The sequence below is a fragment of the Hyperolius riggenbachi genome, chromosome 11 (assembly GCF_040937935.1).
Source record: "Hyperolius riggenbachi isolate aHypRig1 chromosome 11, aHypRig1.pri, whole genome shotgun sequence".
Classification (NCBI taxonomy): domain Eukaryota; kingdom Metazoa; phylum Chordata; class Amphibia; order Anura; family Hyperoliidae; genus Hyperolius; species Hyperolius riggenbachi.
In genome coordinates, this window is record NC_090656.1 from 117,340,810 (window position 1) to 117,365,945 (window position 25,136).

Genomic DNA, 25,136 nt, shown 5'->3' on the forward strand with positions numbered 1-25,136 from the left:
TCTGTGTTTCCACCACCAGGGTCCACGGATACTTACAATTTTTGGGCACAATTATTCTCATGCTGTGGTGCCACCAATGAGGTGCCATGCCTTTCTGTGCTGCTGCTGAGTCCTTAGTCCTCCTCCTGCTGCTGCTGATGTTGTATTTAACTACTAAAGTCTGTGTACCCACCAACAGGGTCCACGGATGCTACAATTTTTGGGCTGATTTATCGTGTTGTGGTGCCACCAGTGATGCACCATACTCTTCTTCTGTGCTGCCACAGATTGCTGCTTAGTCCTCCTACTGCCACCTCTAATGTCGTATTTAACAACAGCAGTCTGTGTTCCCACCAGGGATGCTCATCTGGATTCCGGATATCCAGGTAACCTGGATATCCGAACTTTTAAGGCCTATCCAACTGGATTTGGATTCCAGATAGCTGGGCCCAAATCCGGATAGCTATCTGCGGATAGTTGGGCGCATAATCCGGATATCCGCGGATATCTGTGGGTATCCGGATCCAAAATACTGTAACTAAGGTGATGATGTCCTGGAGCCATTCAGAGGGCTCCCAGCAGAATCCCTAGCAACCAATCACAGAGGGGAACCCTGGCCGGCACCACCTGACCTCATTAAGCTAATCAGAGGCCTCCCAGCCTAAGCCCTGGCACCCAATCATAGAAAGGAACACTGGCCAGCCCCCCTGTATAATAAGGAGGGCTGCCATGATGAGACAGATCATCATGGCTTGCTGAATGCTTCCTGAGAGACATGCTCCAGTGCTGGTGCCTTACAAAGTTATAAACCTAAAGCTGTTCATTGATTTAACCCCTTCACTACTCTATAGTTAAATCGTTAATTAGCTTGATTGATGTCTCAAAGCGTGACAGTTAGAGGGTGTGCTGCACAGCTGCAGTGCTGCTGGGCCAAGGGCTGTACCCAGTGATAAGCTCAGTGATTAACCCCTTCACTATCACTACACTATAGTTAAATCATTCATTAGCTTGATTGATGTCTCATAGTGTGACAGTTAGAGTGTGTGTTGCACAGCTGCTAGGCCAAGGGCTGCACACAGTCAGTGATAAGCTGTTTAGTGATTAACCACTTCCCTATCACTACACTATTGTTAAATCATTAATGTGTTAGTGTGCACTAGTGTCTTCTCCTCTGTTGTCTGTCTGTCACTCAGTACTTGCCACGTGTCACTTGTCACGTGGCACTTGCCAAGTGTCATGTGTCACGTGGCACTTGCCAAGTGTCATGTGGCACGTGTCATGTGGCACTTGGCATGTGCCACGTGACACTTGGCAAGTGCCACGTGACAAGTGGTAAGTGGCAAGTGCCACATGACACGTGCCAATTGACACTTGGTAAGTGACACGTGCCAAAAGCCACGTGACACTTGACAAGTGCCACATGACACTTGGCAAGTGTCACGTGTCACATCCGGTATGCTCCTGGCACACGGTACACCTGCTGCTGCATTGCCCTGCTCCTGCTGCCTGTGCAGCTCCCACCACTAGGCCAGGGTGCCACAGGCCACTGATACCACCTATATTTAACCCAAAACACAATTGCTGCATAATTTTTTGGAGGTGTCTTGGCTGAAAACTGTCATGTCCCAGTTGTGCGGTTGGACTTTGGACACAATGTGGGCTGCAGGACCGCTGTCTGGAACCTAGGCCTGATGTTAATTGACAGCCAATTTTTTTATGGGGGGGGGGGGGGATTTGAAGTCCCCACATCATCAATTAGTGTTCCCCTTTGCAAAATAATGATGGTACATGCCTCATTTACCCTAAAAACCCTTTTTAAAGCTATTTAAAGCGCACTTCCGGTTTTTCTATCCAGATATCCGAATAGGTCGGATATCCGCGAATAATGCGTTCGGATATCCACGTGAACGCGGATATCTAAACAGTCAGATTCGAATATCTGATCCGGATCCGGATATCTGGGTATCCGGATCTGGATCAATTCAGATTTTTAAAAGGGGTATCCGAGCATCTCTGGTTCCCACTGACAGGGTACACGGACACCTCTGTTGCCATGTCATTTATTGCTATCGCTGCAAAAGAAAAAAAAAACTCTGGGAGTGTTAGGCTTGGTGGTGTATTCTCCACGGTCAGCACGCGATGCATAAGCTGACGTGAAGGAGGTACACACACCAGCACAAGGAATCAGGATATCCCCAGTTTAGTGGAGGAGAGGACTGACTCCAATAGGAGATTGTGGCGCACAGAGCCGGTGCAGATCCGAACAGCCACAAACAATACTTTCGTGATAACGTCTCAGCGCAAAGTAGCACTGAGCGCATAACCAGAACTGAGGAGATCAGGACAGGTAGACAGAATGAACGCTTACTTAACTAGCCACTACTTAGTGACAGCAAGCGTCCACAATAAAACAGACTGGAATGAGGCAGCCAATGCGTTGCGGCGATGGCATGCCTCACAAAGACAGGACAGGATAGTCAGGAAATAGCAGGATCAAGATAGATGAACGTAACACAGATAAATATACAATAAGTATGATTTCCTAACGTATTACAATTACAGCTATCAATGAAACTATTTGTAACGTCTGACTAACATATGTATATATCGGCAATGAACCGATATATGACATAAGCAGGAACACTGACTTAGGACTGGAACGATACAGGGAACAGGACTCAGAAGGATTCGCTATCTCTTTGCAGAGATGAACGCAATCCACAAACGGTAACAGGACAGGATTCAGAAGGATTCGTTATCTCTTCGCAGACATGAACGCAATCCACAAACGGTAACAGGACAGGATTCAGAAGGATTCGTTATCTCCTCGCAGAGATGAACGCAATCCACAAACAGGACCAGGAACAGGATAACTAGCTTAGCACGGGTGATCACGATACGCGCAACCACCAAAACGTGCTGGAACTGACTAACTGAACACAGGATATAAACAGTTCGTGTACGTATATATCAGCGTCACTGATGTATCAACGTAACACGAATACAAGGAAAATAATAAACGTGCTGGTATGCATATATATGGGCAATGAACCAATATATGATGCAAAAACCAGCAAAGTATCTTTAGAACAAGAAACACGGTCTGGGGCTGAGCAACAGCAAGACTAGCTTACACTGAAACTATGATAGCCCGAGGAAACCCTGCAGGAAGCAGATCTTTATACTGAGGTCATCCAATGGGAGCAGACATGCAGATTCCCACACAGGTGAATGATAATCAGTCACAAGCTGACAGCAGGGAAAGGCAGACAAAGCTATGCAGCTTGCATGGAAAGAGATCAGAACTGCCTGAGCTGCAGCACTACTACTGCCAGCAATCCCTGCTGCAGCAGCGATCATAACAGGGAGTTTTTGTGTTGTCATTCACTCATCCTCCTCTAGTGGTACCGCCGCCAGGTGCCATTGCGACTCTTCACCTGCCTGCATGGTTGTAGTTTGCAAGGGACTGCTTAAAGGGAACCTAAACTGAGAGGGGTATGGATATTTCCTTTTAAACAATACCATTTGCTTGGCAGTCCTGCTGATCTCTTTGGCTGGAGCAGTGGCTGAATCACACACCATGAGACAACCATGCAGCTAATCCAGTCTAACTTCAGTCAGAGCACCTGATCTGCATGCTTGTTGAGGGGCTGTGGCTAAAAGTATTAGAGACACAGGATCAGCAGGAGAGTCAGGCAACTGGTATTATTTTCAAAGGAAAAATTAATATCCTTCTCAGTTTAGGTTTCCTTAAAAGTGTATTTCCATGTTTAAAACCATAACTTTCAAATCGATTTTCTCAAAAACTAAAAGTACTTTTTGATTTTTTTTTGCTTTAAGTTGTATCCATTTCTCACCCTTATAATTCATGCAATTTTGGGGATTGTAGCATTTATGGTTGCTTTGCTATTAATGTTAAAGGTAAATCCGAATCACGACCCGTGATCACGGATTCAAATGGTAATCAAGGCTAAAATCCAACTCAAATTCAGAAGTCCGTTTTAAATTCCGGGCCACAATCACGACTTATCCAGATTTTGGGACTGCCGTTGCCGGATTTATTGGAATCCGTGATCGGGGGTATCCAACTTCGAGCAACACTACATAAAACCACAAATGATCATATACTAATGTATATTACACAAACAAAAGGGGATTAAGGTTAGGCACCACTAGGAGGGATTGAGGTTAGGCACCACCCCTGAGGGATAAGGTTAGGCACCACCAGGGATGGGGTGGTAAGATTCGGCGAAACTTGGTTGGGTCAGGAGGTTATGGTTCTATTAATAGTCGTTTGTACAGAGGATAAGGGGAGCAGAAATACTTAAAGAGGAACTCCAGCCTAAACAAACATACTGTCATTAAGTTACATTAGTTATGTTAATTAAAATAGATAGGTAATATAATCTCTTACCCACCCTGTTTTAAAAGAACAGGCAAATGTTTGATTTCATGATGGCAGCCATCTTTTTGGTTGAAAGGAGGTGACAGGGAGCATGAAATACAGTTCCAACTGTTCTGTGTCCTTAGCCCCTCTCCCAGTTGCTAGGCAACGTGAATAACAACATAGGAAATCCCATCATGCTCTGCACAGCATCAGGGAAAAAAAGCCCAGGTTTTTTTTCCTTGATGGGTGGAGCTTAGATAAAAATGCAGCTAAAAATTATGCTTTGGTAAGAGAAACAAAGTTCTGATGCCGTGAAACTGTTAAAGAAACACCAAGCCTTTTCAGTTCTGCTGAGTAGATTTTTAGTCCGGAGGTTCACTTTAAAGAGAAAGAACAAATTTGTTGGAATGGACTTAAAATGCCTTTCCATGAATGCATTAGTTGAAGATAGTTTTAGTCAAGTGCAGAGGAAAGAGCGGTCACTATGCAAAGTTCATTCAACTGTTCCAAAAAGATTATACTGTAAAGTGACTCATGATGAAAGATTAGGAAAGAGGTGCAAACTTCTTTGTTGAATTAGTATGCAATTGTAAAATATTGTTTTTCAAACTCCTTTTATACTTGCTGGCTAACTGCACTTTTTTTTCCTATTATTTTGTAGCGTACACCATGTAAAGATAAAGTTTGTCCAGACAGTAAAATGGTCAATATCTCAATTTTTGAATGTAAAGATACACCAAAACCCGACTGTAACTACCCACTGATACGACGTTATGATGAAGACAAATGTTGCTTTGTGTCAATCTGTCCAAGTATGTACCGTGTAATTATAATTTCCATTCATGTTTTCAGTTAAGATAAGAATTTTGTTGGAGGCACACATTCATTAATTTCAATGTTTTAGGGAGCTTTCTGTTTATGTTTCAACAAAAACACCTACTGTAGTTCTACAAGTTCAATTAAAGTTTGGTATCACCTTTTTTTTTTTTAAATTTAAGCTTTAGAAGTGATAGGTTGTATCAGGCTAGGTACTACAAGTCCCACAATGCATTGCGGGAGCCTGACAGCCATAGTCATGACACATAAAGGCAAATGCATTGTGGGATTTGTAGTTACTTAACAGCTGGAGGGCCAAGTTTGCCCATGCCTGGGCTAGGTTCACAGTGGGGCGTTGAAGTGCACAAAATTGCACTGCAATTGTAAGTCTATGTGACATTCAGAGTGCATCTGGTGCGATGTAATCAAACAGGCTACACCATCCAACAAAACATCTGGTGCGGTGTAATCAAACAGGCTACACTATCCAACAAAATGGATAGTGTAGCCGCGTTACCGCATAACACGCACGTTAACAGTGACAGTGAGGCATACTTTTCATTGCATGCATGAAAAAAGGGTGCCATGAAAAAAGGGCGCCGGCTGAGGGTGGACGAAAAGGGTGCCGCCATAGACGTTAATTCAATTATCGTTAATACGGCAAAAAAAAAGTTTCCATAGTTACTTGTATTACGCAGGATGACTTTTCCCCAAAGTCGGTAGCTGAATGGAGCTATGGAAAGATGCATACCATTTTAAAGCTCTCTTTCTCCTCTTTCCAACGACAGATAAACCACCGCCCTACGCCTTTTAGTTTTCCTTATTTTCGCGATCGAATTTGCGTTTGCCGCAATTTCTATCGCGAAAATAGCGAAAACAAAAAGACATAGGGCGGCGGTTTATATATTGTTGGAAAGAGGAGAAAGAGAGCTTCAAAATGGTAAGCATCTTTCCATAGTTTCTGCACTGCTCGGAGTCCCTTTACCAACACATTAGAACATTATAGTTATTGAAAGATGTTATAGTTTTAGAAGCTTGCAACATTCTAGTTTTTTGTCATATTATTTTGTTTGTATGTACAGATTTTACGTTATCAAAGATAATATCGTTTCTGTGTGTAAAAGGGTGTTTCTGCAAAGTGAGTGGTTAGGGTTAGGCACCACCGGGGGGTGGTTATGGTTAGGCACCACTGGAGGGTAGTTAGGGTTAGGAGCCACTAGGGCAGTGGTTAGTTTTAGGCACCACCAGGGGCGGGTTCTGTGTGAGAGTAGGGTTGGGTTAAGCTGTATTATTGAATTACGTAACAATTTAACGTTAATATCTTTTTGTTATTAATTCCTGTCTGTTTTTACAATTGTATTTATCGTTAACCAAGTTTGACAATGATGTTTATCGCCATTTCATTTTCCAGCCGGGCCGTTTTTTCACTGTGCGCTTTTTTCATGCACATGAAAAAAGGGCCCAGCTTGATAACAAAATGGGAATGGTGGTTAATGAAATCTCATAACGATAAACATCGTTGTCAAACTTGGTTAACGATAAATACCGTTGTAAAAACAGACAGGAAGTAATAGTGAAAAGATGTTAACGTTAAAAATCAACGTAATGTAATTCAACAATACAGCTTAACTTAACCCTACTCTCACACAGAACCCTCTCCCTGATGGTGCCTAAAACTAACCATTCCCCTGGTGGTGCCTAACCCTAATCAACCCCCCCCTCTCCCCAGTGATGCCTAACCCAACCCCCCCCCCCCCCCGGTGGTGCCTAACCCACTTGTTGGTGCCTAACTGCCCCGTGTTTCCAAAACTAACCACCGCCTGGGTGGTGCCTAACCCTAACCACTCCCTCTGCAGAAACACCCTTTTACACATAGAATCGATAATATCTTTGATAACAAAAAATCTCTACGTACAAATGAAATAATATGATAAAAACTATAACATTGCAAGCTTCATACTCCAAAAACTTTAATGTTCTAATGTGTTAACGATATTTATTGTGGCACCCTTTTTTCTGCTTTTTTCGCCGTATTAACGATAATTGCATTAGAATCTTTTGGCGGCACCCTTTTTGTCCACCCTCAGCTTTTTTCCTGCTACCTTTTCATTGACTGAATGCTTCATTTTATGGAATGCAATGCATGCCTAATGTGCAATGTTTCCCCTCTGTTGTCTTGCATTCCTGTTTTAACAGTGAATGCAATGCAGCTCTACACTGTGAAGTTAACCTAAAAGATTGCTTTGCTTTCTGCAAAGTTCACCTCAAAGTTCACCTCAAGCCCAAACTATTTATTTTATTTATTTTTTGGTTTAATCTCTTAAGGTATTAAAATTCTTGGTTGTTTAGAATGCTCTTTAAAACACGGGGTTGATTTAGAAAAAAATACTCTGGTGTCATTAACACCTGTTTTAACTCTTAAAGGAACACTATCAATTAACATTTTTTTTTCAATTGAGATAGGAATTGTTTAGGAAGAGCTGCTAAGTACTGGTGCATACATTTGAATGCTTATCTCTTTGTTAAGGGCCTGTGTCCACTACATGCAAATTGGATGCAGAATGGATGCAGAAAAACTGACGATGAATGTCTATGGGCCTGTTTCCACTAAACGCGATTTTTCTGATGCAGATTTTACCATAAGCATTCATTTGAGTCATTTTTTTTACATCCATTCTGCATCCAATCTGCGTGTAGTGGAAACATGCCCTTACTGTTATCAAATTCACACTTTACTGTCGCCAAAACTGATGGGTGAGTGAACTATGAGGGGAGGGGGATTCTCTCACAGTACATCTGTTAACCATGTGTGTGAGAGGAAGCTCTCAGCAGCTGCAGCTGCCGCTGCCTGTGTCCTGTGTCTCTCTGACTGAACTGTCTGCAGAGAACAGAGAAAATGTATCTTATGTGCAACATAACCATTTGTAACTGTGTGCGACACCTGACACCACAGCTTTACATATAATCTAATTGCAGGATGACATGCAAAAAACAGTGTAATATTGAAACAGAGATTCACCTCTGCAAATGAAACATTCCATAATCTCCACACAACTAAAGCTTTTGCCTCTGATATGTAACATGAAAAGTAGGACAATGTTTACACAGCTACTTAGACATTATTTGTACATTGCCATTTTAGAACACTTGGTTTGATAGTGTTCCTTTAAGGATTATTTTCAAATTCAGAAAGAATTAAGCTGTGCGCACAGATTTGTATTGATTTAGCACATAATTAGGGACCTCCCGACCTATGGTGGGCTGGATAAATCCCCAGGTATGTTCAGATTTTGAATTTAGTTACTGCTCGGAGTCCCTTTAAGACCTGACTACAACTTACATTCTCAGATACAGCTTAGCATAGCTGTATATTTGTTATGTGAAATAAGCCGGCTGTACCTTTTACAGATCTAAGCTTTTCAAGGAAAAAATAGCAACATGACCTTCTTTATCTCTTTCTCTTAACCACTTGCCGAATGCCCACAGCCGATGGGCGGCGGCAAAGTGGATGCCGAAAGGACCGCAATACGCCCAAGGGCGTTGCGTCCTTTCGACATGCCGGGGGAGCGATCGCGTCATTGATGACTCGCGCTTCCCCTGGCAACTGACTCCGCCCACCCGCGACGACAACCCGCCAGCCGTTCGGAAGCGCTGGCGGGTTGTTAACCCCGCGATCGCCGCATACAAAGTGTATAATACACTTTGTAATTTATACAAAGTGTATTATACAGGCTGCCTCCTGCCCTGGTGGTTCCAGTGTCCGAGGGACCACCAGGGCAGGCTGCAGCCACCCTGGTCTGCACCCAAACATACTGATCTGCCCCCCCCCCTGCCCCCTTGATCGCCCACAGCACCCCTCAGACCCCCCCTGCCCACCCCCCAGAACACTGTTTGCACCCAATCACCCCCCTAATCACCCATCAATCACTTCTTGTCACTATCTGTCAACGCTATTTTTTTTTTATTCCCTAAACTGCCCTTGGGGACTCCTGATCACCCCCCTACCCCTCAGATTCTCCCCAGGACCCCTCCCCCCCCCCAGACCCCCCTCCCTGTGTACTGTATGCATCTATCCCCTCTGATCACCTGTCAATCACCCATCAATCACCCCCTGTCACTGCCACCCATCAATCAGCCCCTAACCTGCCCCTTGTGGGCAATCTGATCACCCACCCACACCATCAGATTGCCCGCAAACCCGCCGTCAGATCAGCTCCCAAGTGCATTGTTTACTAGAGATGGCCCAGCCTTGGAGAACTCATGGAGAAGCACATGATCAGTTTGATCAGCTGATAGATTTGTAAGCCTCTGCTTTGCTGTGATGATTTCCTGGTTTAACACATGATCATGAAAACCAAATCAGAGCCTTACAAATCTATCAGCTGATCAAACTGATCATGTGCTTCTCCATGAGTTCTCCAAGGCTGGGCCATCCCTATTGTTTACATCTGTTCTCTCCTCTAAACACCCACTAATTACCCATCAATCACCCATCAATCACCCCCTACCACTACCTGTCACTGTTACCTATCAGATCAGACTCTAATCTGCCCCTTGCGGGCACCCAATCACCCGCCCACACGCTCAGATTGCCCTCAGACCTCCGCTTATCAATTCGCCAGTGCATTATTTACATCTGTTCTTCCCTGTAATAACCCACTGATCACCTGTCAATCACCTATCACCCATCAATCACCCCTGTCACTGCCACCCATCAATCAGCCCCTAACCTGCCCCTTGCGGGCAATCTGATCACCCACCCACACCATCAGATCGCCCACAGACCCGCCGTCAGATCACCTCCCAAAAGCATTGTTTACATCTGTTCTCTCCTCTAAACACCCACTAATTACCCATCAATCACCCCCTATCACCACCTGTCACTGTTACCCATCAGATTAGACCCTAATCTGCCCCTTGCGGGCTCCCAATCAACCGCCCACACACTGAGATTTCCATCAGACCCCCCCTTATCAATTCGCCAGTGCATTCTTTACATCTGTTCCTCCCTGTAATAACCCACTGATCACCTGTCAATCACCTGTCAATCACCTGTCAATCACCCATCAATCACCCCCTACCACTGCCACCCATCAATCACCCTCTGTCACTACCACCCATCAATCAGCCCCTAACCTGCCCCTTGCGGGCAATCTGATCACCTACCCATACCATCAGATCGCCTGCAGACCCGCCGTCAGATCACCTCCCAAGTGCATTGTTTACATCTGTTCTCTCCTCTAAACACCCACTATTTAATTACCCATCAATCACCCCCTGTCACCACCTGTCACTGCTACCCATCAGATTAGACCCCTATCTGCCCCTAGGGCACCCAATCACCCGCCCACACTCTCAGAACGCCCTCAGACCCCAGCCCTGATCACCTCGCCAGTGCATTACTTGCATCTATTCCCCCCACTAATCACACCTTGAGACACCCATCAATCACCTCCTGTCACCACCTGTCACCCCCTAGCACACCTACCCATCAGATCAGGCCTTAATTTGCCCCGTGTGGGCTCCTGATCACTCGGCCAAACCCTCAGATCCTCCTCAGACCCCCTTCCGATCACCTCCCCAGTGAATTGATTGCATCTATTTTCCCCTCTAATCACCCCCTGAGACACCCATCAATCACCTCCTGTCACTCCCCTAGCACTCCTATCCATCAGATCAGGCCCAATACAACCTGTCATCTAAAAGGCCACCCTGCTTATGACCGGTTCCACAAAATTTGCCCCCTCATAGACCCCCTGTCATCAAAATTTGCAGATGCTTATACCCCTGAACAGTCATTTTGAGACATTTGGTTTCCAGACTACTCACGGTTTTGGGCCCACAAGTGACCCCTTTTTAGAAAAAGACACCCCAAGGTATTCTATTAGGTGTTTGACGAGTTCATAGAAAATTTTATTTTTTGTCAAAAGTTAGCGGAAATTGATTTTTATTGTTTTTTTCACAAAGTGTCATTTTTCACTAACTTGTCACAAAAAATAAAATCTCCTATGAACTCACCATACACCTAACGGAATACCTTGGGGGGTCTTCTTTCTAAAATGGGATCACTTGTGGGGTTCCTATACTGCCCTGGCATTTTAGGGGCCCTAAACCGTGAGGAGTAGTTTTGAAGACAAATGCCTCAAAATGACCTGTGAATAGGACGTTGGGCCCCTTAGCGCACCTAGGCTGCAAAAAAGTGTCACACATGTGGTATCGCTGTACTCAGAAGAATTAGTATAATGTGTTTTGGGGTGTATTTTTACACATATTTATGCTGGGTGGGAGAAATCTCTCTGTAAATGGACAATTGTGTGTAAAAAAAATCAAAAATGTGTCATTTACAGAGATATTTCTCCCACCCAGCATGGATATATGTAAAAATACACCACAAAACACATAATACTACTTCTTCTGAGCACGGCAGTACCACATGTGTGTCACTTTTTTGCAGCCTAACTGCGCTAAGGGGCCCAAAGTCCAATGAGTACCTTTAGGATTTCACAGGTCATTTTGCGACATTTGGTTTCAAGACTTCTCCTCACGGTTTAGGGCCCCTAAAATGCCAGGGCAGTATAGGAACCCCACAAATGACCCCATTTTAGAAAGAAGACACCCCTAGGTATTCCGTTAGGAGTATGGTGAGTTCATAGAAGATTTTATTTTTGTCACAAGTTAGCGGAAATTGATTTTAATTGTTTTTTTTTTTCACAAAGTGTCATTTTCCACTAACTTGTGACAAAAAAGAAAATCTTTTATGAACTTACCATACTACTAACGGAATACCTTGGGGTGTCTTCTTTCTAAAATGGGGTCACTTGTGGGGTTCCTATACTGCCCTGGCATTTTAGGGGCCCTAAACCGTGAGGAGTAGTCTAGAATCCAAATAAACACCCTGGCTTCCCTCGCTGTCCTCCTCGGCCCCTCTGTTCTAGAGATACGAATGCCGTTAATCCGGTCAGTTGTCGTCAGTTGAGGTCTTCTGCAGATGTGCAGCTCAGCCAAGTGCACACCCAACACGTTCACGTTCCCTGGAGCCTTCTGTGTCTGTGCAGTACTACTGCACAGACCCAGAATGCTCCTGGGGACAGGAGCATGACCAGGGGTGCACGTGCAGCCGAGTTGTGCATGTGCAGAAGCTGCTACTGTTCGGATAACTACGAGTCATAGCGGCTTAACGGAGGGGCAGAGGAGGAAGGCTACGTTATTCATGGGGCTGGAGGAAGCCCCAGGTAAGTATATATCAGCGCTAGTGAACTATCTCAGGTTCACGTTAAGGACCAGAGCCTTTTTTTCACTCCTGAATTGGGGATCACTGTGATTGGGTCACAGTGAATACCTGGTAAGGAGACAATGTAGAGAGCCAATGCAACTGTCTCCTTCCCAACCTGACAGCTAAATCAGCATCCACAGTGAGCAACAATTGGCTCGGGTCCGGGAAAAACCTCTGCCGCATTAGAGGTAGAAGCCGCAAGTGTTGCATAAAATCTTACCTCAATAGTCCCGAGCCAGTTAAAGTGTCACTGAGCTTGTTTCTACTTCACTTGCTTGTTGTGTGCTTCCCACTGCTCCAATTATTTGTCCAATTAAGGCCACCATAACAGAATATAATACAGCTATGAACTATACAGCAAGAAGGGTCGTCAAAGGATGGATGTTGGAAATGTGCTAAGCAGAAGGACTAGGTTGTACAATTTTATTGTCAGGCTCCAAACATCCACTATTCTTAGGTGAGTATGACAATCATACAACCATATCTTCACAGGTGTCATCACATAGGACTAGGTGGAGATTTCTTCTGATTTTATTAAGCCAAACAAAATAAAGAAGGGAAGGGTGATATGGCTGCAGGTATATACATTAAAAACAATTATGAAAATATCCCTCCAAAGTTTATCTATACAAAAAATGACAACAAAAAAAAACCTCATTTGATAAGGACATGCAGACTGGCAACATAGTTCTTAAGGTCCCTGGCAGGTGAAGGAAATTTCATTTTTAACAGCTGTATATATTCATTTGCTACACATTGGTGGCTGACAAATGTTAACCTGTTTCAATGAGGGTATAAAAAGAGGAGAACCAAGAGCCCAATATAGTGAAGTATGTTAAGGACAATTGATAAGTAGTTAAGTGAGAAAATGTAATACTCACAAACCAGGGTTACCACTCAGGCAACCACTATGCAGGCTGGTGAGGAGATTAGACCTGTCCCCACTCAGGATTAAGAAGTCGCTCTCTGTAGCAAAGAAACAAGAAAAGGGGGAAGCACTCCCCTCCACCAGGAGTGGACACAGTGTATTTGTATTTGGAACAGAGGCACCAGCTGGATAAAAATTTATCAAAATATCTTTATAAATAGCTTGGAGGAGGTATTGGGCTTGCCTCCCAAAAGCAGACACGACATCCTGTCTTCATATAAATCAATACATTTATTATACTTTACCCCAAAAACAGTGCAATGCATTCCGAAGGTCAAACCCGCTTCATCAGGCAAACAAAATGGGGACAACTGTAGACAGAAAGAAAATGAACAGGGCTATACAATTACTACAGAATCCACACTTCGAATTATACAGTACAAATGATATCTACAATTAAAAATTATATAAATAAATGAGCTTCTATGTTGTTATTGATTAATAAAAGAATATATGCATACATGAATATGAATTTTAATGTAATTGCTTAATTATTTGTAAATGAATATATGCATGAAATATGGGAATAATGTATACAAATAAATAAATAAATAAATGAGTTTTTATATTATTATTATATTAATTATATGTGTACATAAATATATGGAATTATTGATCAATTATTCATAAATGAGCAAATGCATGAAAGATGGAAGGTGGGCTCACCAAGGAGGGGGGGGGGGGAAGAGGGCGGTTATAGGGGAACGTGAGCTAATCCAGATTATATTGGTATGGAGGCCAAATAAACTGCTTGTATGCAGCGTAGAAGCCAAGCAGTAAACTAGGGTGGGCAGACTGGTGAGATGAAACATACCTATTGTATGGACCAGGTAGGGGTGTGGGGAAAGGCGGGGATAGAGTATAATTACAAGATATTAAATGGAGACAAAAAGGGAGCAAAAGAAATACCATAAGTAGAGAATAATATAGTAAATGGAGAGAAAGCACTTACCAGGATTTCAGCAGTATTATGTTTAGCACCTCAGTGCATCTTATGTGATTCTAAGAATGAGCGAGCCGATGGGGGCCAGGTGAGTTTGGGTGGGTGGGGCTAGGTGCTAGGGAAACGAGCGCCGTGTCTGGCGATATGTTGGGTTGTCAGGGGATAGTTTTATTTTTTCCAGAAGGCCCATAGTGAGATTGGCATATGATGGGGCAAAAGAGCTCCCCATTGCCATACCGCTCGTCTGGTGATAGATTTTATTGTTAAACATGAAAATATTATTATGAAGTATACATTCTGCACACTGTAGTAGGAAGGTTTGCTGTGCGGTTGGCATTGATGGATTGGTGGCTAGGGAGTGTTGTAGGGCCTGGAGACTAAAGGAGTGGGGGATATTGGTGTAGAGGGCTGTAACGTTGCATGTAAGCCAGATGAAGTCTGTCTGCTATGCGATGTCTTGTAGAAACAGGATAAGCTGCTGGGAATCTTTGAGAAAGGATGGAAGAGACTGTACGTGTGGTTGTAAATGTTGATCTAGGAATCTAGAAAGGTTGCAAGTGGTAGAATTCATGCCTGATATGATAGGTCTACCTGGTGGTTTATGTAGATTTTTATGTATTTTAGGTAGGTAGTAGTAAATGGTGGCAGAGCTGGATCTTCAACCAGGCAAACTAATCAACTGCTTATGGGCCCCAGGAGGTCAAAAGGGCCCATAAAGATGTCTTGCCTCTGTTCATGTAGTCCTTTAGTAACTCTTTCAGTCTTTAAAAACAAGATCTCTGCAGCAATTCTCTACTACAAAGATAAGAAGCAGGCACACACAGTGTTACCCCCCTCGCCTTAGCTCAGAGCTGTCAGACACAGACTGGGTGCTGGAATGTGATCTCTCCATACAGGAGCTAGAAAACTTGATGTGGCAAAAACATCTGTAGTTATACTTTTTTTCATAGTAGCATCATCATTTGCTCAAAAGCCTATGGCTTATGTTCGTAATGTTTACATTTAGTTTCGGTCTTTGCTGAACTTATTTGTCTTAATTTTATCTCCCACATAAGAGGCACATAAAGATTTATTGTCTGTTTCAGTTCTGTTTTTTGTCTCTGTTCAACTCTTTCAGTCTTTAGATCTCTGCAGCAATGCTCCAGTACATAGATAAGAGTTCTGCTGGTGATGTTAACAGTTGGTTCCTGTCATTGCTGAACTTGACCTTAGTTTTATCACCCTAGACCAGGGGTCTCAAACTCGCGGCCCGCGGGCCATTTGCGGCCCTCTATACAATATTTTGTGGCCCTTGCCGGCAAAAGCTTCCTTTTAGTTCGCTTCAGTGCTCCCAAGTAATCCGCGACATCCCCGCCGCTAAACGAGGGCTGCAGAGCCCCCAAATCGCCCGGGGGGGGCAATCCACCAGCATTTCCTGGAAGGGGCAGAGCTTTCAACTTCAGCTCTGCCCCTCCTGACGTCAATCGCCGCACGGATCGCCGCCTATCCCCACCCCTCTCTGTGAAGGAAGAGTGAGAGGGGCGGGCAGAGGCGGCGATGCGCCGCGATTGTGAAATTCCTTATGCGGCCCAGCCTCATCCTGACTTTGCCTCCTGCGGCGCCCAGGTAAATTGAGTTTGAGACCCCTGCCCTAGACCCTAGTCAATCTCTGTGGTATGGGGACAGGACAGGAGTGGTGGGGGATCGATGGTCCATATCTTTGCTCTGCATTGAGCAGTACAGCACTTGCAGTTTGATTGAAGCTTGATACAGTTCTGCTGAAGCCTATCAGAATTAAACTTGCTGTGATAGAGGTCGATCACTAAACAATTGAATGGAATAATGATCAATTGGCTAGACATATTGAGGCATTATTGACCTGTGTATGACTAGTGAGAATGAGGGAGCAAAACTGACTAATTTGGTCTTGCAGTGAATAAACTCCAATATTGCTTTACAAGATCCTCACAGCTCGAATGCCTGGTACACACCATGCAATTTCCTGTCAGATAGATAGGTTAAATGGATTATTTCTGACAGATCCGATCGTCATTTTGGAAATCCATTCTGACTTTTCACAAATAATTGATTCAACTCATCTATCTAATGGGAAATTGAATGGTGTGTACAAGACATTAATGTCAGTCACATTTGCCACGTGGCAGGCTTAGGCAACAATAAAGAAGTACAAGGGGCCATCACATTTTCGGTGTAAACAATCATGAAGTTGATCTTAACCTTCTGCCGACCACGTCACTATGATTGGCGTGGCCGTGGCAGCAGCCCCCGGACCGCCTAACGCCGATTGGCGTAAAGTCCTGGGGCTCTGTTTTGCAGAAGATCGCATGCTGGCTGCGCGCGCATCTCCTGCTCGGTGGGCGGAGCGGAGCTCCGCCTTCAGTCTCCGAGTGGCAATTGCCGCTCGGGAGACTGTTAGACGACGTAATCGCCGTCTAAGTAGTGGTACAGCGCTGCGATCAGCAGCAGCGCTGTACTGGGGACAGCCGTGTGACACGACTGTCTCCTCCATATGCTGGGCAGTGATCGTCTGTCATAGGCTGAAGCCTGGTTGGCTGGCAGAGGGAGGGAGGGAGGGAGCAGGGCTACAAGGAAAAAAAATAGTCATTTGTAAAATGTAAACATAAATATTGATTTAAAAAAAAAATAAACACAGGAGGGGCGATCAGACCCCACCAACAGACAGCTCTGTTGGTGGGGAGAATAGAGGGGGGGAATCACTTGTGTGCTGTGTTGTGTGGCCCTGCAGCTTGGCCTTAAAGCTGCAGTGGCCAATTTAGTAAAAAAGTGCCTGGTCTTTAGGGGGGTTTAACACTGCGGTCCTCAAGTGGTTAAAGAGAACCAGAGATCAATGAAAAAAAGAAAAAAAAATCATGCAAATCGGCCCAGCAGGGCCTGAGAAATCCTCCTGCACGGTATAGCCCGTGCTCAACAAGGGCTTACCGCCAGGGAGGTTAAAGGGAACCAGAGATGAAGGAACTTGAAAATTAAAAAAAAGATTTTATACATACCTGGGGCTTCCTCCAGCCCCATCAGCATAGATCGCTCCCACACCGCTGTCCTCCGCTGCCTCTATCCCCTGGTACCAGGTCCCATCTCTTCAGCCAGTCAGGACCAGTTGACGCACGCACAGTGCACTCCCTCCGTACTGCGCAGGCACATGCGTAAGGCAGGCGCTGGCGAGATGAAGGGAAGTGCATGTTTACAATCGGATGAGTCCTGCGGAAGTGACGGGACCCGGTACCGGCGATAGAAGCAGTGGAGGACAGCGGCGTGGGAGTAATCCATGTTGATGGGGCTGGAGGAATGATTTTTTTTTTGCAACACGCAGCTAGCACTTTTCTAGCTGCATGTGCATTCTGATCGCCGCTGCTACCCGCCGATTAGCCGCCGCCGCTCGCCGCGCCACGCCCCCCCCCAGACCCCGTGCGCTGCCTGGCCAATCAGTGCCAGGCAGCACTGAGGGGTAGATTGGGACTCCCAATGACGTCAATGACGTCGGTGACGTCATGCCGCCCATCGCCATGTCATAGGGGGGAAGCCCTCCAGGAAATCCCGTTCTTTGAACGGGATTTCCTGATCGGAGATCGCCGGAGGCAATCGAAGAGGGCGGGGGGATGCCGCTGCACAGCGGCTATCATGTAGCGAGCCCTGGGCTCGCTACATGATTTAAAAAAATAAAATTAAAAAACACTGCTCTGCTGCCCCTTGGTGGTTTTTAATAGACCGCCAGGGGGGTTAAATCTGCCTTGCTGTATTCACTTTTGTTGCCAGTGGCTTAGACATTGGACAACTGTAGTGAGAAGTATGTGGAGGCTGCCATATTTATTTTCTTTTAAACAATACCAGTTTCCTGGCAGCCCCGCTGATCTATTTGGCTGCAGTAGTGTTTGAATCGCACCAGAAACAAGCATGCAGCTAATGCCAGGTCTGACAATAATGTCACATGATCTGCTGCATGCTTGTTCAGGGAGTGTGGCTAAATATATTTGAGGCAGAGGATAGCCAGGAAACTGGTATTGCTTAAAAGTACATAAATACGGTAGCCTCCACATACCTCTCGCTACAGTTGTCCTAACCACTTAACGACCGCCTAACGCCGATAGGCGTCGGCAGGTCGTTAGTGGCCTTTCCATGCCAGTTCACAGAGGGTGTAAATGTAAACACGCGGGGAAGAAATCGCCGCTGTTTACATCATACGGCGCTGCTGCGCAGCAGCGCCGTAAAGGAGATCGGCGGTCCCCGGCCTCTGATTGGCCGTGGATCACCGGCATATGATAGGCTGAAGCCTGTCAGTTCCGGCGCAGGATGGATGTACGTCCTGCGCCGCCCAGTAAAAGGAGGGGAGGGAGGGAAAGCCAGGGAGGGCGGAAAACGCTGCGGAGGGGGGCTTGAGGAGCCCCCCCCCCCCCCCCCTGCTAGGAACATGTGAGCGGCGGCGATCAGACCGCCCCCAGCAGAATATCCCCCTAGTGGGGAAAAAAGGGGGGGGGGAAGTCTGATCGCCCTGTATGCCTGCTGATCTGTGCTGTGGGCTGGAGAGCCCACACAGCACAGATCAGCCAGAATTCCCCTGGTCCTTAAGTGGTTAATGGCTGTGTTGATGTTATTGCACAGCAAATAACATTACACTGTTAGAAAAGCTGTACACTGACTGCTCTACAGAGTATCACAGTGTCATATCTTCAGTGCTGTCTGTTCCATGAAAAGATGAAATAGAATATTTACAAAAAAGTGAGCGGTGCACTCATTACTGTGAGATGCTTTATGCTGGGGAGACATCCTTTCAACAGTGTGTGTGTGTGTGTGTGTGGGGGGGGGGGGGGGGGGGGGGGCTAAATGTATTATTCTACTTGGGGCCCTGCATAGTCTTAATCCGGCTCTGAATGGTGGTTGTGGGTTGGATGTTAATAATGAAGTTCTTTTCATTTTTTGTGATTATATTGGACATGTAAGCATGGTTGATGAAGGATTTGAGGGGGTTGTTCAAGGTGATAGTGGGATCGGTGGTCAATGTTTCGTAATGTTTTGGGTTATCCAGGATTTATTTATTTATTGATTCTGTACACATTATTCCCATATTTCACGCATATATTCATTTACGAATAATTAAGCAATTACATAAAAATTCATATATTCATGTATGCATATATTCTTTTATTAAAACAATAACAACATAGAAGCTCATTTATTTATTTATATAATTTTTTATTGGTAGGTATCATTTGTACTGTATAATTCGAAGTGTGGATTCTGCAGTAATTGTATAGCCCTGTTCATTGTCTTTCTGTCTACAGTTGTCCCCATTTTGTTTGCCTGATGAAGCCGGTTTGACCTGCGAAACGCGTTGCACTGTTTTTGGGGTACCGTATAATAAATGTATTGATTTATATGAAGACAGGATCTCGTGTCTGCTTTTGGGAGGCAAGCCCACTACTTCCTCCAAGCTGTTTTTAAAGATTTTATTAATTTTTATCCTGCTGGCGCCTCTGTTCCATATACAAATGTTTCAATGAAGCCAGTCCTAACTCCTAAGCCAAAACCAAACAAGCAGGATACATTCATTCTAGAACACTGGAACATTTATATTACAGGAGTACTGTATCTGTTGAATTGCTTTTTAAAGAGCTGCTATGTTTCATTTTTGTTTTTCTCTTTTTATAGCATGTACAACATCTAATCTTACTCTGTATCAGGTAAGTTTTTACAACTATCATAGATTATGGTTTTCAAACTTTTTGTTGATGGGTCCAGCGCTTATGCTGAACATATATATGATCATATGACATCATATGGAGACATACTGGTTAGAAGGTTGGTGAAAAAAGAATATATATGGGCATGCATGCTTGTGGAAAAAGAAAAACATGAAACGGAGGTGAATCTTATCAGAAGAATGTGTTTAGACCACATGGATGTGAATGTTGGCACAAAAATGTATTGGGGACATAGGAGTGGAAGTGGACTAATGGAAACACAAGTGATAGAATGGTGAGAAAAGGTAGATTTTATACTTGAGACATACCTGTTGGCAGAAAAAAAGTTAGATACTTACATTAGTAGTGTGAAGTATTTGGATGGTCCTGAGGCTTCTTGAATCTTCCTACAGTCCACCATTTCAGTGCAGGGAACCTATTTGACAAAATAGGCAAATTTATAAATAAAAAACAAAAACAAACAAACAACACAGCAGCGATCAGAACCCACCAACAGAAAGCTCTGTTGGTGGACAGAAAAGGGGGGGGGATCACTTGTGTGCTGAGTTGTACAGCCCTGCAGTGAGCCCTTAAAGCTGTGGTGGCCTGACTTGTAAAAAATAGCCTGGTCACTAGGGGAGTATAAGACTATGGTCCTGAAGTGGTTAAGGCTTGACAGCAACAGCACACTGTTTCTGTCTTTCTACCTGTTATCAAGCTGTACTGGCAAAGTTGTTACAATGCCCTTAAGGCTTGGCAGTGACATCCCGCTGTCTCTGGCCTTCTGCCTGCATGCAGGGGCGTTTTTAGGCATAGGCATTCCAGGCCACTGCCTGGAGTGCTATTGGTTTTGGGGGTCACCATGCCCCTGATTAAGCCCAGCCCCTGAACTAAGCCCCACCCCAAACAAAGCTACAAATCTTGAACAAAGCCACACCCCTATCAGTGAATGTGCCTCCTTTTGTTCCCCTTTATTGCCATCTTCTGTCCCCTTGTGCCTCCTTCAGTCCCCACTGCCTCCTCTGCCTCACTGTGTGTCCCTTTGTCCCTCTGTGCCTCCTTCTTTCCCCCGTGCCTCCTTCTGTCTCCCTTTGTGCCTCCTGTCTCCTCGTGCCACCTTTAATCCCCCTATGCGTCCAGAGATGGATAAAGATGAAATAGTGCCCTAGGTACCCTAGGCAAGCAAAAACTTTGGGCCCACCCTTGATGGCCTACTAGCATTTTTAGGTAGATTAGTTGGTGGCTAGCATAAACTGAGCCCCTAGACTCTCTCCAAGGCCTAGGCACCTGCCTTAAGTTGCCTTGTGTATGATCCAGCTCTTTGTGCATCTCTCTGTGACTCTGTCTGTTTCACTGTGCCTCCTTCTTTCCCCCTTTGTGCATCCCTCGGTCCCCTTGTCCCACTATCTGTTCCTGTCTCCCTACTGTTCTCCCCCAGTCCAGTGTGCAAAGGCAGAGCACAGTGAAGCAGAAGCAGCACTCCAACCTCCCCTCCGGAGTCCATCACTGTGTCTGTGTGACCATCCTGTCTGTTTTCTGCTCCCTCTAGTGTTGGGCATCTCACTCTCCTCATGTATTGTGTAAATAAGCTACATGCGGTAAATACTGGGCACCAGGGTGAGTGGTGAGTAGACAAACGGAAGTACTGCACTGGACCTGAAGAGGTGAGAGCACAGCCTCTGCTGCACCACACTCCGCATCCACTCACTAAGCTGGGGTAGCACAGGAAAGAGGTGTGCAACAAAATGTGGCAGATTCCCTGTATTTTGCATCCACCCTATACAGCACTACAGCACATGCTTTATATTCTCTAATGTGTGTGTGTGGGAGGGTGTGTGTGGGGGGTTATTTCTCTTTGGGGGGTGCTTTGGGGTGTGGGGGGGTTGACACATGACTTCTTGCCTTCAGTGACAAAAAGGTTAGAGACACCCCTACCTGTGTGCTAGGCTTGATAACAGGCCGATAACAGGCAGAAGGTTAGAAACAGCGGGCAGTTGCCATAAAGCCTTCAAAACATTGTAACAACAAAAGGAGAACTTTGCCTATAAACTAAAAGAGTTTTGTACTTGGTGGTGCCTGCTTTCCCTTTGTCTACAGTAGAGCACATCCCAGAGTGCAGGGGTCCTTCCAGGCATTGGCACAACGGTCCCCTCTTCAGTGAGTGCAGCTCTTTCCCTTGTGTTCCTAAAACATTGGTTTCATTGGGCACTAGTGATGCTGGTAATGGCCGATTTTGACTTTGGGTAACTTTGTCGCAATTTTTGTAGTTTTGAAATTACAAGTCTAACCAGAGTTCCAATTCTGAGTCGAAATTACGCATACTTACATGTGTAATTTCGGCTTTGATTTTACTTGCATTGTAAATTTATATATACAGTATATTTGTATGTGTGTGTGTGTGTGTGTGTGTGTGTGTGTGTGTGTGTGTGTGTGTGTGTGTGTGTCAGAAGATAATAAGACAATGTACAAGAGGCATTATTGTGTAAAAAAAAAAAAATTCTCAACTTTTTACTTTTGAGCAAAAAGTGTCCATTCCAAAAATTATACATACCCTTCACAAACTGTCACAGTCTGTGGGAAAATCCAAAGTTCTTTACCATTCCAAATAGTCTAAGCTGTTCTAAAGCATCCCAATTACCCTGATTAATTCAGAACAGCTGTTTTAATCAACTCAACAGGTGAAAATCAGCAGCTCTCTGCAGTTGATTTGTGGACAGTCATGGCCAAGACAAAGGAGCTCAGTGAGGACCTGTGGCTGCACATTGTGGCTGCTCACAAGTCAGGAAAAGGCTACAAGGCCATTTTTAAATCTTTTCACGTTCCAGTTACTACAGTGCAAAGTATTATTAAAAAATACAAGATGTTCCGCACTGTTAAAAATCTCAGAGGACGTGGTCGGAAGCCAAAAGTGACACCTGTGCTGGCCAGAAGGATAGTGAGAGAGGTGAAAAAGAGAGAGTGAGACAATGCCCTAATCACTGATTAGGGTTGGGATATTGTGGAGCAAGTTCAGGGAGCAGACAGCCAAGGGTAAGAAAGAGTTCCTGTGTCTAGTGGTCCTGGTATGGATGGATCGAAGCCTTCAGCCCAATGGGCGTGTGTTGAAGAAGCAGTGGTCTGGGTGAGAGGGGTCATTGGCGATCCTCAGCGCTCTAGAATGCAGCCTGGAGTTGTACAGGAAGGCAAGCGGGGGAGGGGTCTTCCAATGATTCTCTCCACCGACCTGATGTCCCTGTAAACTTTGTGTCTGTCACTGATCATGTCAAGCTTCCTCAGTTGACGGAGAAAGAACAGTCTCCGCTGGGCTTTCCACTGGATGGCAGTGATGTTGGATTTCCAGCTGAGGTCACTGGAGATGGTGGTGCCCAAGAGGTGGGTGCCGGGAACTCTGGCCACCACAGTGCCATCAATAAAGATAGGAGGTGGGGTGGGAGAAGACCTAAAGTCAATGATCAGCTCAACGGTTTTGGCAGTGTTGAGCACCAGACTGTTCTCTTTGCACCAGTGGCATATTATCTCTACCTGCTGACAGTACACCTAGATGTTCTCCTTGATGGCAAGGCCAATAATGGTGGTATCATCAGCAACTTGATCATCTTTACAGAGTTTGCTGTGGATCTGCAGTTGTTTGCGTGCAGGGAAAACAGCAGTGCACCTTTTTTGGTGGTCCTTTCTCGAGAGTAGATGTCTCCTAGCTTGAGGACTTGAGGCCTGTTGGTGAGAAAGTCTATGATCCATAGGCCTAGGGTGGGATGGACATTATGCATGGAGGAAAAATAACACAGCATTTCAAAAAAACACCTGCAACCTACAGTAAAATATGGTGGTGATTCCATTATGCTGTGTGGCTGTGTGGCCAGTGCAGGGACTGGGAATCTTGTCAAAGTTGAGGGACGCATGGATTCCACTCAGTATCAGCAGATTCTGGAGACCAATGTCCAGGAATCAGTGACAAAGCTGAAGCTGCACCAGGGCTGGATCTTTCAACAAGGCAATGACCCTAAACACTGCTCAAAATCCACTAAGGAATTCATGCAGAGGAACAAGTACAACGTTAATCATTGGGCGGCACAGTCATTCACCCAGACATTACCTAGACATAACTATACAGTATTGGCCGCATGAATGACAGGGCAGCCTGGCAGAATAAGCACCCATAAGTGACCCCTAACTAGTGCCCTATCTACATGTGAGAGCGTGCAACCCTGGAGGTAGCTGTATCTCCCCCTCTTCCCCCAGCCAGTCCACCTCTCTATACAATATGATAAGGTGTATATAATTTATTAGTAGTCAGACCTTGATCTAGCAGGCATTGCCAATGTAGAGTCGTGTATGTGTGTGTGTGTGTGTGTGTGTACACACAAAGATGTATATGTCCCAATCTAGGATGACGAATACCTGTGATTTAAACCTCTCCCCCACACTTAAACTCTCAGGACAAACAGACCCTCCTCTGCACAGCATACAGTATATATCAGGCTTAAGGCTAGTAGAGGGCACATTGTATCATAAATCTAACTTCAGACTGAAAGGAATGTGGTAATTTTCCTCACAGAGTCAGTCGTGTATACATGTGAGAGAAGGGTGGGGAGGAAGTGATGTAAAAATTTAGAAGCGGCACAAGGGGACACAAGGTGTCAATCCATCATTTTTTTTTGGGCCAAGTATTGTTGGTCGTGCCTTGAGGTTGGGTGGGTTTATGACTGCTACACTGTGTTGGGGCTAGGGAACTCATGATGTAAGCTACCCAAGGTAGCCCAAGTTGAGTAAAATTGAGCATTACTGTCTTTGTTTATTTAAAATAGCTACAATGACTGAGTAAAAGCAATTGCTCTTAAATGTTTGGTTCCTTTCACAAAGTCCCCATCAAATTGCTATGTTAAAGCTGTGCGGGGCCACCTTCCTCGTATATAGCAATATAAATACAGAGGGGCAGCAGCACACAACAGGAAAACAGTGACAGGGGCTCTTGGTTACGCTTTAACGTGCTTAAGCTCACCAACTGCGCCAAAGTGTCAAAATGCCAGTTTTTATAAGCAGTCTAGTGGGAACTAATCCAAAAACCCAAGAGTCAACTAAATGGGAAAAAAGGAAATTAAAAACACCTCACCCTTCAC

At 44.9% G+C, this 25,136-nt stretch overlaps 1 protein-coding gene across 1 annotated transcript in view; it reads left to right on the forward strand.

The window, feature by feature from the left end:
* The first annotated feature begins 696 nt into the window (after positions 1-696).
* LOC137537855 (kielin/chordin-like protein) overlaps positions 697-25,136 on the forward strand; it is a 267,049-nt gene continuing 242,609 nt past the window's right edge. Inside the window, exons 1-3 of the mRNA XM_068259806.1 lie at positions 697-768; positions 5,028-5,178; positions 19,988-20,019. Of these exons, the coding sequence (XP_068115907.1) occupies positions 739-768; positions 5,028-5,178; positions 19,988-20,019 (213 nt within the window). The 5' untranslated portion in view covers positions 697-738. The remainder of the gene's footprint in view (positions 769-5,027; positions 5,179-19,987; positions 20,020-25,136) is intronic.